This window comes from Cyrtonyx montezumae, unplaced genomic scaffold (assembly GCF_038088225.1).
Source record: "Cyrtonyx montezumae isolate F1298 unplaced genomic scaffold, pur_monq_1.0 scaffold_26, whole genome shotgun sequence".
Lineage (NCBI taxonomy): Eukaryota > Metazoa > Chordata > Aves > Galliformes > Odontophoridae > Cyrtonyx > Cyrtonyx montezumae.
The window spans coordinates 4,728,230-4,747,012 of NW_027072003.1; the positions used below are offsets into that span (position 1 = coordinate 4,728,230).

The window sequence follows — 18,783 nt, forward strand, 5'->3', positions numbered from 1 at the left end:
CAGTGCCCATCGCAGCAGAGGGGGCGGCACTGCCCATCCCCACACTGCCCCCCCCCCCCCCCCCCCGAGGGCGGGGGGCACTTCCAGAGCTCCCACGCACAGCCCTCGTGCCCCCCAACCCCAGAACGGAGCAGTGACCCCAAACCCAGGGGACACCGCCAGCACTGAGAGGGCAGCGGCCATCAGAAGAGGGATTGGAGCGATCCCAAATGGGGCTGGGGGGGCTCTGGGGGTTCCTCTCGCTCCTGCACCTCCAGGCTCTGTGTCCCTGAGGGGTGTGTGTGGTGGGGGCAACCCCCCCACTCGTGGGTGCCCACCAAACCAGGCACCAATCCGGATCCAGCCCAGGGGGTGTGGGGACGGCCTGCAGTTCCCGACCCCGTGGGATCCTCCATCGTTTTGTCCTCGGAAATGAAACCAGATCCCCTCAAAGGGCCTCGGAGAGCTGCAGGCAGCAGGGTGCGCTCCTGGGGGAGCGGCTCCTCGGAGGGGGGACGTGCCCCCCAAACCCCGAAGGATGCTGCTGCGGGAGGACGCAGCCCAGCAGGGGAGGTGTTTGCTACCACAGTGCCCCACGCTGCGAAAATCAGGACGTGGCTCACTCCTCCTACACCCAGAGCGCCCGAACCAGCCGGGTCAGCACCCCAGCGCTCATCACCCCCTGGGGGGGGGGGTTAAAGCATCGCCCTGTGCCAAGAGCTCCCAGCAGGACCCCATCCCCATGGACCCCATGGACAGCCCCCAGCAGCCCCCTCCCACCCAGCCCGACCCCACCAGCAGCCGCTGTCGCCAGAAGTCACTCGGGATCCACACGGGGACACGACACGGCAGCTCATAGGGAGCAGTCTGCGGCCTCCCCCCCTCCCCCCACCGCCCCCAGCCATGGCACGGCCCCCCCGGGGGCTGCTGGGACCCGGGCAGCAGCGTGCAGAGCAATCCCAACCCCATAGGAGCTGCTGACAACTGGCAGAGCCTCCGTCCCCATCCATCCCATCCCGGGCATCCCCAGCAGCAGGATGCGGCCACCCGGGGGGGTGGGGGGGGGAGGAGGAGGAGGAGGAAGAGGAGGAGGAGAGGAGGAGGAGGGCCGGGGCAGCTCCAGCGGCTGAGGAGCGTTGGGCAGCACCGCACGCTGTGCTCCGCTCGCACATCGCGTCCCAGAAACGGCCGCGATTCATCTCCGGAGACGTTCACCATCTGAGCCCGCAGAGCAGCGCAGGCCGAGCTCCAGACCCGCACCCCCCCCCCCACCCCCCACTGCTATTTTTACCTGCAGCTCTGTCTTAGAGCACCCCACGGATCTCGGTTTGTCCTTCCCCGGGGGAGCACAAGGTCGGAGCATCCCGGTGTCGGCCGCTGTGACCCACAGCTTCCCTCACCCCAGATTCACGCAGTTTCACCCCTAAGAGTGGGGGGGACACACACACCTCAGAGCCCAGCCCAGATATACGGCGGGGGGGCTTGGTAGGGAGGGCAGAGCTCGGGGGGGGGGGCTGGGAGAGCTCACTTGGAGCGCTAAAAAGCCGATAATCCCCATCACAATGCCCCGAGATGGAAACAATCACCCTCAGGAAGGCGAGCAGGTTTGGACCAGGTCCCCCCCCCACCCCACCCCGTGCCCCCCAGCACCCCGCGTGCCGCGTTTTGCTGTTTTGGGGCCACAGACGGCCCCGAGGTGCGCGAAATGATGCTGGAGAGATGGGGCTGGATGCCACCCCGCCCCCCCCCGCTGCGCTCCCACCCACCCAGCGAGACAGCGCCTCTATAGCTGGCGCAGACAAAGGCATCTTCACTCCGTTAACCCCCCCGGGGGTCGATTCTTCCCTCCCACCCATCGGCACGGAGGAAGAAACCCGGACACCCCCCCCTTGAGCCCCCCGCCCCCCCCCAGCCCCCTGCCTTCCAGTCCCCGTCCCATCCAAACTCCATCTCCGTCCCCCTCCCATCCTCATCCCGTCCCCCCCCCCGGGCTGTCAGCGCGGAGGGCCATTGCCAGCACAGCAGCGCTGCATTGTCCGGGTCAGGGCTGAGCACTGCTGCCCGAGGGGAGCGTTGGACGCACAACAAAGTTGGCATCGCCAAAGAGACCCCAGAGAGGGGGAGGGGAGAAGAGAAAAACAGAGAAATCAGCCCCCCCCCAACCCTAATAAAACAATTCATCTTCTTGAGCCGGGACAACTGCCATCGTCTCCGCTGCGGGGCCCGACCTCTGCTGAGTGACACGGCCACCGCCTCTGAGAAAGGGACCGTGGAGGAATGCGGCCGCGTGGGGGTCCCTGGGGGGGGGCACGGGGGGCGGTCGTGTCTGGGAGGGGGGTGGCACGGGGACTGCAGAGCATTTCGAGGCACATTCCCATCAGATACGGCTGCACATCATCCACAGCCTCTCCAAGGACATTCTCATATCTGGGGGAGGGGGGCTGAGGGCGTGGGGGGGGTACCCCGAGCAATGTGCCCACCCCCATTGGGGGCACCCTGTTTGTCTCAGCCCCCCCTCCCCGCCCCGTTCCTCTCTCTCCCCAGGAAGATAAGCTCTCTCCTCTTCATCAGAGGTGTGCAGATAAGGTTTGGGCTTTCTGCACGGAAATAGGAGCTGAGGGGGGGGGTGCATGGGAGGGATGCGGGGTGGGATGGGGGGGTTCCCAACACTGGGGAGCCCTCAGGGGAAAGCCAGCAACAAGAGGAGGAGCAGGACGGATGGGGCCGGGCATCGCCTCCCTCAGTGCTGCCCCATCCACGCGGGATGGAGTGGGGAGGAAAGAGAAACCCCCGAACCGCAAAACCCAAAGCTGGGGCTGCTCCGTGGGGAGGGGGGGGGGGGGGGAGAGATATGAGGAAATTGGGAGGATCCGCTGGAAGGGATCGCTCCCCAAGCAGCTTACCGCAATCAGCTTAGGGCGCTAAGGAGGAAAAGCGGCTGCTGGAGGAAAGCGGAGCTTTCATCTTGGAGAGCATCTCTGCCCCATCCCCGGACCGCAGCGTTCCCCGCACGGACCGCGGCCGCTCGGGGGCTGAGGGGGGGGGGGGGGGCTTTGAAGGGCTCGGTAGGAAGTGCTGCAGGATGAGGTGGGTGAAGAAGGGGGGGGGGTCACGAGTGGATGGAGGGAGAGGACAGAATGACCCCCCAGGGGCGTGGAAAGGGAAGGGAAAGGGAGCGAGCGGGATGAGGCCGAGCCAGCCCTCTGCCTATCTCGTTTCACCAGGTAATTGCCTCTTCCAATTACACAATTAGCGCGAGCAGAGGTAATTACAGGACGGAGGCGGACAGTCGCGCGGCGGCTGCTGCGACAGGAGAGGGATGGGATGGGATATCACCTCCAAAAAGGGGAAATGGGGACAGCACGGCGGGGTGGGCTGCGTTAATTAACGCACGCCGGTCCGAGAGCACGAACCGCAGCTGCGGGACGGAGCTTCACGAAGGGGGAGGTTTAATCCCCCCACCCCAGAGGGACACGAAGCCTGCGGGCACCTGGGGCTGGAGGAGCTGTTTCCCTTCCAGTTCACCCCAGTTCTTCCGGGCAGTGCTGCGGGGGGGGGGGGGGGGACGGACGGCACAACCCCGTGCTTGCGGCGAAAGGCACCGCAGAGTGGGGACGGCGGGAGGATGAGATGCTGCAGCCCCAAACCCGGCGGTACACCCCACCCCACCCCACCCCACCCCACTCTGCTGGGGGTCCGGTGTCAATAGAGGGCAGCGGAGCATCTCTGTGCGGCTCCGGGAGACCCCCCCCCCCCCCCCAGCGCTTCTCCCCCCACAGCCCCCGGCGCTCCCATGGGGATTGTTGTCCTGGATACGACCCGTTTCTCGGCTGAGGCGGTTATTTGGGTGCGAAAGAAGAGGATTTGTGCCGCTCAGAAGGGATCGCTCCTGGATCGGCCCACGCGCACTGCCCACGTTTCTGCGTGGCACCCAACCCCCCCCCCCCCACTCTGCCCTACAGAACCCACGGGGTCGGGCCGTAACGGGGGACCCAGATGCCGATTTTTCCTGTGCCCACCACGACCCGCAGCCAGGACGGGGCTCCGTCCCTCCGAGCTCCGCTGGGACGATGGGATGTGAACCCGGGAGAAACTGAGCCCCTCTGTGCAGCGCTGGGCTCAGATCGCGGTGCTCGGGGTGGGACTGATCCCCGGAGGAGGAGAGCTTCCCCCACGCAGGACCCGTCTGCCTCCGGGTCCCCCCCGCGCGTTCCTGCGTGGAGCCGGACCCGACAGCAGCGCGGGGCTCCAGAGGAAGGGATCATCCCGAAGCGGTGCTCCGCATCCTCAGAGCCACGCTGTGCCCACCCCACGAGAGGCGTGGGGGGGGGGGTGGGAGGGGCTGTGTGCTGCTCCTGCACTTCTGGGATGGGGACACGTCGGAAGATCTCTTCCTGCCCCTCTGCCGTCCACAGCGGGAGCTCCTGCTGGGATGAACGGCTTCAGCCCCTGCCGAGCTGTCCCGGTGCACTGGCACAGAGAGGGACGTCCTGCAACCCCCCCCCCCCAACCCCTCAGCTCTGTCCCCCCCACCCCAGTTCTATGATCCCGGGTCTCCAAACCCCACAGCGCGCTCCCCGCGGCTCCAAAGGGGCCGAGGAAGGGCTGATCCCGACGCTTTCCTCCTCCCCAACCGCTCCGGGCTCAGAGGTTTAATGCGAAAATGCTGTGGGTGATTTCAGGAGTGGGAGGAAGACATCTTTTACTCCAATTTGGCAGGGGTCGCCTCCACTTATTGCTCAGAGCCTCCCCCCCCGCTGCTCCGAAGGCTTTGAACCGGCTCAGAGCCCATTAGTGGGGTTAAGCAGCAGCAGCTCTACCAGCAGAGGAAGAGGAGGGATCCTGCTGGCGTCCGGGTGGGGTGCTCGGGCCCCCCAACACATGGGTCTCGTAGTGGGGAGCGTGAAACGGAGGAGTGCCGCTGCAGGGAAAGCCCCCACACCCCACACCCCCCCGGGCACGGAGAGCTCCGCTCGTGGAAGCCGGCAGCCCCAGTGCCGCCGTGCTTGTGCCAATTAGCCCGCTCAGAGCAATTAACGAGCTCCAGCACCTCCGGCCATCGCCTTCCTGAAGCGACGCTCACTTCTGTTACTGGGATGAGGAAACGAGCGGGGAGGGGGCGGGAGAGAGGGGCTCCAAACGAAGCGCCGACCCAGCGCCCTCCAGCCCCCCCAGCAGGGGTTCCGGGCCCCCCCTCGGGTGCCTGATGGCACCTGGCAGCCCCGCGCTGGGGCTGCGTTCCCCCCCCACGAGGGATCTTTGAGATGGGGAGCAGCTCGCGGGGGGAAAGGTCAAAGCTGTTTCTGGTTCTCCTTATCAGAGCTGCCCGAGCCAAAGGGAAGCTTTCTCCGCTCGGGGTGGGGGGGTCACGGCAGGGACACACAGCGGGGCCGGAGCTGAGGCACCGATGGAGGGAGGTGGGAATCCCGCAGCACCGCCACGGTCCCGCGTGGCGTCAGCGCAAAGATGGGAGCCCAGGCTGCTCCTTTAGGGCCAACATCCCGCATCATTACGGCGCTGCCCCACGGAGCCGCCCCCCCCCTCCACCGAAGCGCGATTGCTTTCAGGTGTCGGCCGCTTCACAGCAGCCGCCCCCCCCCCCCCCCCCCGGGGAAGGAGGAGGGGAGGGGACCGTTTCCAAGGGCTGAACGCAAAGCAGAACGCAGCGCTGAGATTTCCCTGTCCCCTGCGGACGCCCCGCGTGGGTTTCCCCTCTCCTTTCTCCCCACGGTTTCTCTCCCCGCTCCTCCGTGGTCCCCCACGGCCCCGGGGTTTCGTCGCATTCGCTGCGGATTTTTCCTTCCAAAATGACATCAGAAAGGAAAGGAAAAGGGAAAGGGAAGGAAATGCCCTCCGGCGCTTTTCGGTCCCACGTCCGTGAGCGGCGATTCCCGCACAGATCGGCGGCCCCGGGCTCTGCGGAACCACCTTTTCCTTTCATCCCTTTGGGCTCTTTCTCTTTTCCATTTTGAGTCTTTTCACCGTTCCCTTTCGCTTTCCGTCATTGTTCCTTTTAATTCTTTTCTTTCTTTTCTTTACCTCGTCGCAGCGGCTCTGCTCAAACCCCGATCTCCCACCCATCGCACCCTGCGGCCGCACGCACGGACCTCTGCTCCCTCCCCCATCCCCCCCACGCTGAGTTCGGTGGCACCGCTGGGGGACACGCGGGGGGAACCGATGGGACGCGGAGTGGGACACCTCCCTCTGCCATCCGGCGACACCGAAACCGAAAGCAGAGCGTCCCGGGACGCCGAGCTCCGCTCCGTAGGATCGCTGCTGCGTTCCTTCCCACCCCCTTCGGCCCCGACACCCAAAAATCATAAAAGCACGACAGGAGGATGAGCCCGGCTGAGCTCGGGTCGCTGCGGGGATACGGGGATGTGGGTCCGGCCCCACAGAGCGCCGCGCGCCCCATTGCTGCGTCGCGGGCTCAGCATCAGCCCCACATCCGTGCGCCCAGGCCTCAGCCCCGCGGTGGGGGAGGAAAGGCCGCAGACGGCCTCGAGCAGCCCGGGGATGGGGGGGCACAGAGGGGGGCTGAAAGACGCAGGGAATAGGGAGCGTTCCCACCCCCCACTTTTTCCCCCTCGGGATCTGGAGGGCTCGGGGTTGAAGCTCTCAGGGACTCCACAGAGGGGACACCCGCAGCCCACCCCCCCCCCACGGGATGGAGTGGATTTCTGCTCCCAGCCGACCCCGATCACCCATCCGGGGCCTGGGGGGGCCGGGGGGGGCCACGAACGGGTTGGGGGGGTCAGCGGCGCAGAGGGTTAACACTGCGGGTGGGAGGACACACGTAACCGAGACGGTGGAATTGGGGTGGGAGTGGGTGGGAGTGCTCCGGGGGTGCCGAGCGAGCCCTCCCTTCCAACCCCACATCCCCCCCCCCACCACCCACCCCCTCCCTCCTCCCCGGCCCCACACAAAATCCCGCTCCCCGCCGTCCCCCCGCTCCCTCCAACCCGCAGCATGGAGGCGCGGGGCTGCGCTCCCTTCCCCCCGACCCTCCGGACCCCCCCGGGACCCCCGCACACCTCCGGCCCCTTCGCAGCCGGGACACACGGGGGCCCTCCCCACCGCCCTCCGGATGGGGCAGAGCCCCACTGCCTGGGGGCCGCCAGCCCGGGCCCCCTCCTCCACGGGAGACCCTTCTACGGGGCCGCAGGTACCGGGGGGGGGGGGAGGGGGTGTGCTCTCGGTGTCCCGTTCCCGGTAACGCCGTTCGAGGCCCCGAGGGCTCCGCTCCGCCCGACCGATAACGGACGGAACGACGAGGCCGAGCGCAACGGGAACCCGACGGCGCCGGGATGGGGGGGCGGGGGGCAAATGGGGTGGGGGGTGGGGGGGAGCCCCGCTTACCGCTGCCCGCGTCCTCCGTTCGGCCCCGGGACCCCCGCAGCCCCGGCACTCCGCTCCCGGTCCCCGCGGGCGCTGCTCTGCTCCCGGTGTCGGTGCAGCTGCGCTGCAGCTGCGGGCAGAGCGGGACGGGGCTGTGGGTTCGGGGGTGTCCGCGTTCCCCCTCCCCTCACCCACCCCCCCCTCCCATCCCCACCCCCCTTCGCCCCCTCTGAAGCGTTTTCTGCCGCTCCCCGCTCCTTCTTTGGGGCCCTTGATTTCTCGCTCTCCATTTCGGGTCGCTCTGAAACGCGGCCCCATAAGAAAAAGGGCCGACCCCCCCCCCAGAAAAGGCGCAGAGCCGCCCCGTGCTCCCCCTCCGTTTCCCTCTTCCCCACCGCGCCGGGTTTGGGGCTTTGGGGTCTCCCCCCACCCCCCCGCTCGAGCCTTTGTCCCCTTGGGTGCGTTTTGGGGGTCTGGAGACGGAGGGATGGGGGGCACCGCCCCCATAGATTTGCCCGTTAATTCGAAGCAGCTGCGCTCCATAACTCCCAAACTGCCCCAATTAAGACAGTCATCATCATCATCATCATCATCACCATCCAAAACGCTGCCGAAGGGGTGGGGGGGGGGCTCAGAGCCCCCGTGGGGGTCGGACCCCGAGGGCTCCTGGCGTCCACCTGCTGCTGGACGCATCCTCGGGGGGGAGCACACAGATGAACCCATCGGGGGGGGGGGGGCTCCTCCCTGGGGAAGGCCCCCAGGTATGCCCAGCAGGGATGAACGCTCTCCTCCCTCCCCCCCTCCCTCCAAACCCCACCCCCCGAGGTCCCCTCTGTCGGTTCTGCCCCTTGGGAGTGGGGGGGGACCCACAGCATTCAGTCCACCCACCCCCCCACAATGGGTCGGGCACCTTTCTGTGGGGAAAGATTGGGGGGGGGGGGGGGGGGGGGTTGTGTTGGGAGCAACGGAGTTCGGTTTGGGGTTTTTGCTGTCGGTTTCACTCCTCTGCAAATGGGTTCAAGACAGTCCGGGCCGCAGGGAGGGCCCCCCCCCCCCCCATTCCCCCCCCCCACAACCACCACTGCACGACAGCAGCTCTGCACACCCCTAACCCCCATCTCTCCCCCTCCCCGCCCCCAACCCCCAGGCACGGCGCAGTGCTGCAAAACCGAGTGCCACGCCGCTCCCGCTGCCCTCCCCCCTCCCTTGGGGACCCCCCCGCTGCACCCCCCCCCCGCGGCGGGCCGGAGCAGGGGCAAGAAGCGGCGGAACAGGACGACGTTCAGCAGCTCCCAGCTGGGGGAGCTGGAGCGGCTCTTCCAGCGCACGCATTACCCCGACGTGTCCGCCCGCGAGCAGCTGGCACTGCGCACACAGCTCAGCGAGGCCCGGGTGCAGGTATGGGGCCGGGGGGGGGACGTCTGGGGGGGGGGGGGCGTCTGGGGGGGTGGGGTCTTCCCGCTGGGACCTCCCGTGCCCAACCCCCCCCCCCCCCTCTGCCCCCAGGTCTGGTTCCAGAACCGAAGGGCCAAATGGAGGAAACGGGAGCGCTATGGGAAAGTGCCGGAGGTGAGAACCACCCCCCCCCCCCCAGCACAGAGGGGAGTGCTTCCCCTCCCCACTTCACAGCAAAACTGCCTTTCTTCCCCCCCCCCCCCCCCCATAAAAAGAACTTAAAATCAATCAGCTCCATGCACCCCCCCCACCCCGCTGCTCCACGGCACAGAGGCACACGGGGCTGGGGGGTCCCCATCAACACTCACTCCCCCCCCCACGGAAGCAAAGCAGTCAGCCCCTGGGCGGGGGAGGGGTTCAGGGCGTGGGGAGGGGGTGGCGATGCGGTGCCCACCCCCCCTCCGTGCTCTCTGCTCCTCTCTTGCAGCTGTGGCCGAGCTCCGGCAGCCCCGGGGGGGGCCCGTGCTTCGTGCCCCCCGACAGCGTCCCCACGCCACGCGTGTCTCCGTTCCCCCACGCTCACAGCGGCATCGCCGGCTTCGTGGGCATCCCCGCCCCCCCCCCCTCACAGCCTCTGCTCTCTGCGTGCCCCCCCCCCGCGCCTCGGGCCCCCCCCCTCCGAGCACAAAGCGCCCACCCCACTGATGCTGCGGATGAAAGCTGAGGAGCCGGGCAGCGTGCTGGGCTGGGCCACGTAACCCCCCAACAAGGACCCCGCCCCCCCTCGGGAGGCAGTGAGGGGGGTCCACGTGTACCTCCTTCGCCCCTTCTCTCTGTTGGGACCCCCACCTTGTAACGAGGGGGGGTCAGAGTGCAGCTCTGAATGCAGCATCTCTCTGATTAGAAGCAGCAAGGGGTCGTGGGGCTTGGGGGGGGTGGGGTGTGCGGGTCAGCCCCCGCCCCTTAGGGCTGGAGGGGCACATGGGGGACCCTAAAAGTCAGCCCTGCTAAAGCCTGGGCCCCTCCAAGCACAGAGCAGCCGGGATCTGATGGAGGGAGCTGCACCTGGGGGGGGGAATCGCTTCCAAACCCCACGTGGGGGGCACACAGCGTCCCAGCACCCACCCTGCCCCGAGGGCACCGCGCCCCACAGCCCCCCCCCCCCCAATAGGGATCTCACTGCCTTCGAAGCAATAAAACACTTTTGGGACCCCGCTCCCCCCCCCCGTGTGCTGTGGGGATGGAGGGGCGGCCGCGCTCGGTTCAGGGCTACCACGAACATACAGACGTCCATATATTATATATGTACAGCTCATCCACCCCACCCAGCGGGGCGAGGGAACACTGCAGCCCCCCCCCCCCCCCCCCCCCCCCCACACACACTGAGTCTGCCCGGAGTGGGGGGGGAACGACACCGCCACCGCTTTGCTGTTCCTACCGCAGCACCCAAGGGCCCCCCCGCCCCCCCAGGAGAGGCAGTGACAGCAGTGCCACGTCCCAGGGGCTGCAGCTCTGTGTGGGGTGAAGCCTGGCACACGCTGGAAGGACCCAGAGGGGCTGAACAGCATCACAGACCCCCCCCCCAACCCTACTGCAGGAGGCCAGGCACCCACAGCCCCCCCCCTCCGAGCCCCCCCCATCCTTCCTGCCTTCCCACGAGGCCGTCACTGCAGCAGCTCCTCCCAGGAGATGGGTCGGGAGAAGACCTCCCTCTCCAGCCACAGGTCGTAGTTGAGCTGGAAATCCTCGGGCAGCTCCACGCGCTGCCCCAGCACGCTCTGCAGGCAGTTGTCCACGGGCAGGAAGTCGGGGTTGCTGTGCGCTCGGTCGTAGCGGCGCGCGTTGAAGCGCTCGATGCTGGCACGCAGCGCGCACTCCTCCGCCTGGAAGTCCCAGGGTCGGGCGTCCAGGTCTGGGGGGAGAGAGGAGGGCGTCAGAGGAAGGCTGGGGATCCTCGGGCAAGTGGATAATGCCCCACCGTGAGAGCACGTGAATGCCAGGGAGCAGCGTTCCTAACAGCTCCACCCTGACCCTAACCGCAACCCTAACCACCCTGACCCTAACCATGACCCTGACCCTAACCACAGCCCTAACCACCCTGGCCCTAACCACAACCCTAACCACAACCACCCTGACCCTAACCCCAGCCCTAACCACCCTGACCCTAACCACAGCCCTAACCACAACCACCCTGACCCTAACCCCAGCCCTAACCACCCTGACCCTAACCACGACCCTAACCACAACCACCCTGACCCTAACCCCAGCCCTAACCACCCTGACCCTAACCACAGCCCTAACCACAACCACCCTAACCCTAACCACAGCCCTAACCACAGCCACCCTAACCACAACCCTAACCACAGCCCTAACCACCCTGACCCTAACCACGACCCTAACCACAACCACCCTGACCCTAACCCCAGCCCTAACCACCCTGACCCTAACCACAGCCCTAACCACAACCACCCTAACCCTAACCACAGCCCTAACCACAGCCACCCTAACCACAACCCTAACCACAGCCCTAACCACCCTGACCCTAACCACAGCCACCCTAACCATGGCCCTAATCCCCTAACCCCAACCACCCAAACCTTAACCACCCTAACAACCCTAACCCTAAGCACCCTACCCACCTTAACCCTAACGACACTGACCACTAATCCTAACCACCCTAACCCTAACCACAAGCCTAAACCTAAGCACCCTATCCACCCCAAAACCCTAACCCTAACAACACTAACCACCCTAATCCTACCCTAACACCTCCCCTAACACCCCTAACTCTAACCACAACCCTAACCCTGACCACCCTGAGCACCCTAACCCTAAGCACCCTATCCACCTTAACCCTAACCCCCCAACCCTATCCGCCCTAACTCTTAACAACCCTAACCACAACCCTAACCCTGACCACCCTAACCCCCCTAAAACCCTAACCCCCCTAACCCTAACCACCCTAACCCCCCTAACCCCATTGACTCTAACAACCCTAACCCCCCTAACCCTGACCACCCTAACTCTAACCCTAACCACCCTATCCCCCCTAAAACCCTAACCCCCCTAACCCTAACCACCCTAACCCCCCTAACCCTGACCACCCTAACTCTAACCCTAACCACCCTATCCCCCCTAAAACCCTAACCCCCCTAACCCTAACCACCCTAACCCCCCTAACCCTGACCACCCTAACTCTAACCCTAACCACCCTATCCCCCCTAAAACCCTAACCCCCCTAACCCTAACCCCCCTAACCCTAACCACCCTAACCCCCCTAACCCTAACCCCCCTAACCCTAACCACCCTAACCCCCCTAACCCTATCCCCCCTAACCCCCCTAACCCCATCGACCCTAACCCCCCTGCCCCCCAGCACAGCACGCGGTGCACACCGTTGCCGTACGCCCAGTCGTCGTTCAGGCGGTGCCGCACTTTCTGGTAGATGGCCGACATGGTTTTCATGTTGCTCTTCCTCCACTGGCGGCCCAGGTACTTGGTCTGCACCTTGAGCAGCTTCAGCACGTACAGCTGCATCATGGCCTGCTTCACCTTCAGCGCCCGCTTCAGGATGGGCGCCGACTTGAACACCACCAGCATCTGCGGGGGGGGGGAGACACACACGGGGTGCACAGGGGTGGGACACGGGTGGGACGCCCCCCCAGCCCCACAGCGGTGCCGGTGCGCGGGGCACAGCCCCAGCTCGGCCCCCCCCAGCCCTCACCATGGTGCGGGAGTGCTTCCACTTGGTCAGCTTGTTGAGGATGCGCAGCAGGTTGATGCAGGAGAACAGGTTCCTCCAGCAGAACTGGTTGTTGTCTCCCGCCTCCTGCAGCAAAGCAGGGCCAGAAGGGAGGAGTGAGGCCGTGCTGGGGCAGGCGGGGGGCTGTCTGCTGGAGCCCTGCTGCCCCCCTGCCCCCTCCGTCCCCCCTCACACAGCGCACCAGGCTCTCTGCTGTCAGCTCCGGCAGCTCGTGCACCACGCAGTATGGGAAATCCAGCACAGAAATGCTAGGGAAAGGAAAGAGGTGTCGCGCTGACCCCACAAACCCCACCCCGTGCTGGGTCTGCCTGCAGCCCAGCCACACCGGGGGGGGGGGGGGGAGCGTGGAGGGAGCAAAGCAAACAGGATCCCACATCCCCTCCCCTACCTGTTCTTGGCAGTGATGTAGGACATGATGTTCTGGTTGAAGAACTTCAGGATGAGCGGGATGCAGTTGGCAAAGACCAGATGCTGGGCCATGTATTCAAACTGGGGAGGGGTCAGGCAGCTGGGTGAATGCTGACCCCCCCCGCGTGCTGCCCACCCCCAGGGCTCGGCCGAGCCCGGCCCAGCTCACCTGGTAGATGTGATTCAGTTTGAAGTGCTTGAGCAGGAGCAGCAAGACGGCAGAAATGGCTTTGACAATGATCTCCTTGTGCCGGTTGACATCCACCCCCAGCTTCATGCTCTGCAGCACTGTGGTCCTGGGGCGCACAGAGGGGACTGCTGGGCCCAGGGCACCACCTGCACCCCCCCAGCCCCACCCCGGAGACATCTGCAGGCAGTCCTGCGGCAGTGCACAGCTCCCAGCACACCACCGAGCTGAAGATGGTCCCATCACCCGAGAAACCTCAGCACAGAGCAGCCTACACCACCCTGCCTGGCTCCATCCAGCCCCCCCCCCCGTTTCTATTAGCACCAGCAGCCCCCCGTCGCCCTCCTCGCTCACTCACGGCATCTCCTCGGGCAGAACGTCTGCCAGGATGTTGATGGAGTCCGTCTTGGCTTTGGAAGTGGGGGCTGCAGCAAGGAGGATCTTCAGCAGAGCGATCTGGAGGGCAGGGAGAGGAGCAGCACAGGGAGGTGAGGGTGAGGCAGCTGAGCCTCGGGACGGAGCAGAGCGCAGGGTGCTCACCATGTACTGCGGCAGGCTCGGCAGGAGGCCCTGGTACAGGATCTCAGCGGGGACTTGCTCCACTTCTTCTTCCCCCTGGTGCCAGAAGAGAGCAGATAACCTCACCCCGGGAGCGACCAGCACGTGGCTCAGCCCCCGGCACTCAGACCCGTGAGAATGGCTCTGGCCCCCACCCAACGTCCCCTTGCGGACCCATGCACTCTCCCTGAAGAAGCATTCCTCCCCTCCCTGGTAGATGCAGAGCACAGCCAGCTCCCCCAGCACCCGGGAGCCCCATCCTGCCCCATCCACACGCTCACCCCAGAGAGAGGAGAGCGCAGGTACTCATCCTCCATGTGCACCTGCACCTCTGCGATCGACGTGTATTTGTGCTGCACGGAGAGAGAAAGGCATTAACACCCCGAGCCCCACACTGATGCCACACAGCACAGCTTGGGGCTGCCCCAGAGCGACTGCGTTTCCTTTTCAGCTCCCTCCAGAGCCCTTAAAGTCATTCCCACTGTGGTGGTGGCCCAGCACAGACGGGCAGGGAGGCAGAGGAGGAGGAACCCAGCAGTGGGCTCACCTGCTTCAGGGTTCGGATGCTCTCATGGATGGGCCTGGGCAGCCCCACCACAGTGTTGGTGTCACTGGAGAAGAGGGAAAAAGAAAGGCTGTATGCAGGCAGGAGCAAACCCGAGCTCCCAAGGGCAGGTCAGGCACCAGAGCGTGACCCCCAGGCAACAGCTTCTGCTGCAGCCCCCCCAAAATGAGCAGCTGCCCAGCCTGGCTTTGTGGGAACCCACCTGCCCAGAGTGTAGCCGATGAACTTGCTGCGACTGGACTCCAGGAACATCTCAATGTCCTTCTCCCTGCAGCAAGAGGACAGGAGGAAAACTAACACCTTCCTATCAACCTATGTCCCCCCGCAGCCAGCCACACAAAGCCAGGCTGCTCCCAGCAGTGCCCAGCACCACGACGAGAGGCAATGGGTGCAAACTGGACCTGTCTGAACATCACGGAGTGCTTCTGTACTGTGCAGATGGAGCCCAACTCGACCACAGAACAGCCAGCAAACCTCCCACCTCCACTGCCCCCCCAGCACCTCTGCTCCGGCACAGTCTGCTTCCCTCCCCCTGCAGCTCGGCCCGTGCACTCACCGGACCTTGGGGGCCCAGGGCAGCCCCTTGGGGCAGGCGATGCGGTCGCTGGGGGGGTGCTGGGTGGGCGGAGGCATCACCTCGTCGCGCTCCAGGGGGAAGGTCTCTCCCTCCAAGCTGTTGTCATCATCGTTCTCCTCCTCTTCCTCACGGGAGTCGTCAGCTTTGTACGGGTCCCGCTCGTTGAAGGCGTCGAGGTTATCCTGCTTGATCAGGGCCTGGGGACAGCGGGGCAGGAAGGTGGGCTCCATCACCCCACGCAACCTGCTCTGCCCCCTGCCCAGCTGTCCCTGCTCCCCACCCCCAGCTCTGCCCTCACCTTGTGCTCCCGCCGGCCTCGCTTCTGCTGCTGCTCAATGAGGTCGGAGGCGGACGCGGGGGGGGACGCGGCTCTCATGTTGCGGATGACTTTAATGCTGTCCTCGGGCAGCGGTGGGAGGCCCAGCACCTCCCTCTTCTCTGCCTTCATGCTCTGGAGCTCCTCAAACCCCCCCAGGGTGCACTGCAAGGGACACAGCGGCGCCCTGAAGGTGGGAATCCTCCACACGTGGCACTAAGGGATTCCCCCCAGATCCCTTCTCTGCTACTTCTCCCTACTCCCTGCTGACTCCCCCGTAGGGTGAACTCTGGGAGGTTTCCGATCCCACACATCCACTGAGATAAATTCCAGGGATAAGAGGACAGAGCGGTTATGGGGAGCTGTGAGTGGGGAGGGCTTCCTCTGCTAAAACAGAACTGCAAGACACACGCTGGCCCAGCCCGTGCCCTCCCCCCTTACCAGCACGGTCTTCCAGAGCAAAAGCAGCACCTTCTTCATGGGGAAATGCGGAGCATGGCCGCTGCAGAATTTGGTCACCATCCCAAAGAGCATGACGGAGAAGGGCTCGTTGTTGTACAGGGGGGCTCCTGGAACCGCACAGCAGGGGCACTCAGGCCGTCCCCCCCCCGCAGCACACCAGGCTCCGTGTCTCCCACGGCCCCAGCAAGCTCCCACCCCCACCCCGAGGTCCTCATCTCACCCCACGGAGCTCCCCTTTGCCTCTCTCCAGGGCCTCGAGCTGGCTGACCCCACACCCCCAACCAACCCGGAGCTGTCAGCCCCCACTACCCCTCACCAATTCCTCTTCAGCCCTGGGATGTTCCCCCCCCCACCCCCTCCCACTGAGCGCGGGCTCCTCACCCAGCTCTGCCCGGAAGGTCTGCCGTGTGCTCCTCCACTCGGCCCTGTCCCCCTCGGCCTCCTGCCGGACCGTCTCCACGATCAGGTACATGATGTTCAGCAGCACCCTGCCCCCAACACGAGGTTGCAGTGCTCTGGGGGAAGGCTCGGTCTGCCACGACCACAGCCCGCCTCCACCCACCCGTTCCACAGCAGAGCACAGGGGCTCGTGAGCTGGGGAAAAAAGCGAGGCGACAAACTCCTGCCCCCTGTCCTCGCCCCCCCACCCTGCTCCGTACCTCAGGTCGGTGCTGTCAGCCAGGGAGATGGCAGGCTTCCTCACCGCGCTGCTGCACGCCGCGCTGTTACTGCCAGGAGAGAACAGCAACCCACGGCTCAGAATCGAGGCCTGGACTTAACACCGCCGCACCAACTCTGCCCCCCGCGAGGGGGGCAGCGCCTTCACCTGCCCCCACCACGCACTCGATCTCCATGTTGAGCAGCTCCACCAGCGCGTTGAACGTGCCCACCTCCAGCAGCAGGAAGACGTTGTACCTCATCCAGGCCTGCACCTCGGCCTCAGAGCCACACTCCCCAAACGTGCCTGCAACGACAGCCCTGCTGCACCCCACAGCCCTCTGCACGCCCCTACCAACGGCCTGCTCCCTCCAGCAACGAGCTGAGCTCCGGGCACAGCAAGGTGCACTCACAGAGCAGCTCAGCAGCGAGGTAAAGGCCACCGGCCCAACACCACGACGTACCCTGGGCAACGTAAAGGATGGCTCGGGCAACCCGGAGCCGCTTCTCCCGCGCGGTGACCTCCAGCCCGTCCAGCAGCCGCATGGCGTGGGTGCGGTGCTGGTTCTTGTCCAGCTCTGTCCACTTCTTGTCCCGTACTGCAAAGCCAAAGCAGCCACGCTGAGCGCGTGCTCTGCCTGAGCTCTGCGCACCAACGTCACGAGAGCAGCTCGAGAGGATCTGGCGTGCTGGGGAACAGGGCTGGCCCAGGAACAGCACGAGGGGTTGGGGCAGGAGGGCGCCCATGGCACAACCAGCACGTCCCAGCCGGCCACGCCAGTGCTCGCAGCCAATGGGAACGAGCTGGATGCTCTCCCTGCAGCCAGAACATCCCAGTGCTGCACTGAGGAACCTCCTCAGTCACAAAGGTACTCCAGGGTCAGCCCGTACAGAATGGGATCTCCAACACAACCCACTCAGAGGCTGCCGCTGCCTTCACGGGCACATCCAGCCCCACGGGGGACCCCCAGCTCCAAGGGAAGGCTCTCACCGTGGATCCTGAAGTCCTCCTCAAAGCACTTGCGGTTGAGCAGGAACTCTGGCCCCTCTGTGTAACTGTACAGCTCTGCCGAAAGAGCAGAGAACAAATCAGCACGCTGACGAGGGAAAGGCAAAAAGCACAGTCAGCACAGGGCAAAGAAACCCTCGCTATGTGGCACTGCATCTCTTCGAACTCAGCGAGGTACTTAAAGGCAGCGGAGGCAGCAGAACCGCTTTAGTCACCAGGAAAAGGAGATCGCAGCTGATTAATGGACGGGGAGGATCAGTCCCTTACCAGAGAGCTCCGCCGCCCACTTATCCGTGTCTGCATACTCAAACTCCAGGTCTGGGGACTCCGAGTAGCCCTGAAAGCAGAAGAATTCGACTCAACTTCAGCTCAAATCCCAAACGCAGCCAACCCGCGGCCACGCACCGTTCACCTCATCCTCCGGGGCTGCATCTCCTCGGCCCCAGCGCTACCACGGCAACCCCAACCCGGTACTGCCCCCCAAACGGCGGAGGGACGGGGACAGCGGGCGGCAGCGCCGGGCAGGGCGCAGCTCACTCGTCCCCGTGGTTCAGATTTCAGAACAGCGCGCTGTTCCCGCAGCCCCACGGGTGGGGATGGGGGGGGGGCGCCCACGAGGTGCCACGGACCCGCAGCAAAAGCCCTCCGAGCCCCGGGGTGGGGGGGGGAACGCTTCGGGCCCGCGTGGGGTCGGCCCTACCCCGCTCCCAGAGCAGCCCGGGGCCGCGGAACCGCGTGGTGGCACCGCACAGAACCACGCCGGACACGGCACGGCGCGGGGCGCACCGGACCGCCCCCCCCAGCGTGGGACCGGAACCGGTCCGCACAGGACCGGAACCGGCCCGGCCAGGCCCCGCCCCCCACGGAGCCGGGCCCGCTGTCGGCGCTGACCTCGGAGTCCTTCCGCGGGGGTCGGCCGAGGTCGCGGCCCTTCCCGGGCGGCCCCGCCCCGCCTCGGGCCTTGTTGTTGGCCGGGAGCGGCCCCGCGCCGCCGCCGCCCGGCTCCATGTCTCCGCCGCGCACGCCGAGCTCTCGCGAGGACTCACCCCTCCTTCTCGCGGGAGCGGCAGAGAGAGCCGGGGCAACGCCGCCGCCATGTTGGGAGTGGCGCCGAGCTCCGGCCGTTCTTCTGCCTGCGCCATGGCTCGTCCCGCCGGTTCCGCCGCTCCGCCGAGGCGGACGCGTCACCGCCCGGCGCCGCCCGCCCCCGGCGGCCACGTCCGGCGCGGCGCCCGACCGGCGGCTAAGCTCCGCCCCGCTCCGCCGCCATGATAGGTGTGGCGCGGCGCCGAGCCATGCTGGGAGCGGCACTTCCGCCCTCGAGCGACGCGGCCGCTGGGGGCCGCCATGTTGGGAGTGGCAAGAAGTGGGGGGAGTGGAGAGAGCCCGAAATGTGGGGCCGGGGAGGGCTCAGACCCCAAAGAGACGGCGCTGGGAAGGGGCAGATCCCGACAGAGGAGCCCAGAGCAGCGCAGCACCCAGCTCCAGGTCAGACCTAACCCCAGATCTGGGTGCACGAGGCTCCAACCCCAATTCCAGTGCCCGGAGGAGTTTGAAGGGGGGGGGGGGG

At 66.0% G+C, this 18,783-nt stretch overlaps 2 protein-coding genes across 3 annotated transcripts; one reads left to right on the forward strand and one right to left on the reverse strand.

Annotated features, from left to right (window-relative positions):
• The first annotated feature begins 6,948 nt into the window (after positions 1 to 6,948).
• ALX3 (ALX homeobox 3) lies at positions 6,949 to 9,470 on the forward strand. Its single transcript, XM_065740175.1, is given in 5 exon segments — positions 6,949 to 7,144; positions 8,465 to 8,715; positions 8,824 to 8,922; positions 9,200 to 9,333; positions 9,335 to 9,470. Coding segments are annotated over 5 exon segments (816 nt in total).
• An 884-nt stretch (positions 9,471 to 10,354) lies between these two features.
• Positions 10,355 to 18,415, reverse strand: STRIP1 (striatin interacting protein 1). Of its 2 annotated transcripts, none has more exons than XM_065740448.1 (21): positions 18,260 to 18,415; positions 17,481 to 17,550; positions 17,196 to 17,270; positions 16,669 to 16,803; positions 16,391 to 16,511; positions 16,207 to 16,275; positions 15,929 to 16,035; positions 15,527 to 15,654; positions 15,068 to 15,250; positions 14,749 to 14,966; positions 14,395 to 14,460; positions 14,175 to 14,238; positions 13,909 to 13,980; positions 13,610 to 13,684; positions 13,428 to 13,525; positions 13,052 to 13,178; positions 12,863 to 12,963; positions 12,656 to 12,722; positions 12,436 to 12,540; positions 12,107 to 12,311; positions 10,355 to 10,624 (listed from the first exon to the last, which is right to left on the reverse strand). In XM_065740448.1, the coding sequence occupies exons 1-21, from the start codon at positions 18,353 to 18,355 to the stop codon at positions 10,377 to 10,379; spliced, it is 2,430 nt and encodes an 809-aa protein (XP_065596520.1). In that variant the 5' UTR covers positions 18,356 to 18,415; the 3' UTR covers positions 10,355 to 10,376. The 2 variants fall into 2 exon arrangements, with proteins under 2 accessions (XP_065596520.1, XP_065596519.1); XM_065740447.1 differs by lacking the exon at positions 18,260 to 18,415 and adding an exon at positions 18,105 to 18,253.
• Positions 18,416 to 18,783: the final 368 nt, after the last annotated feature.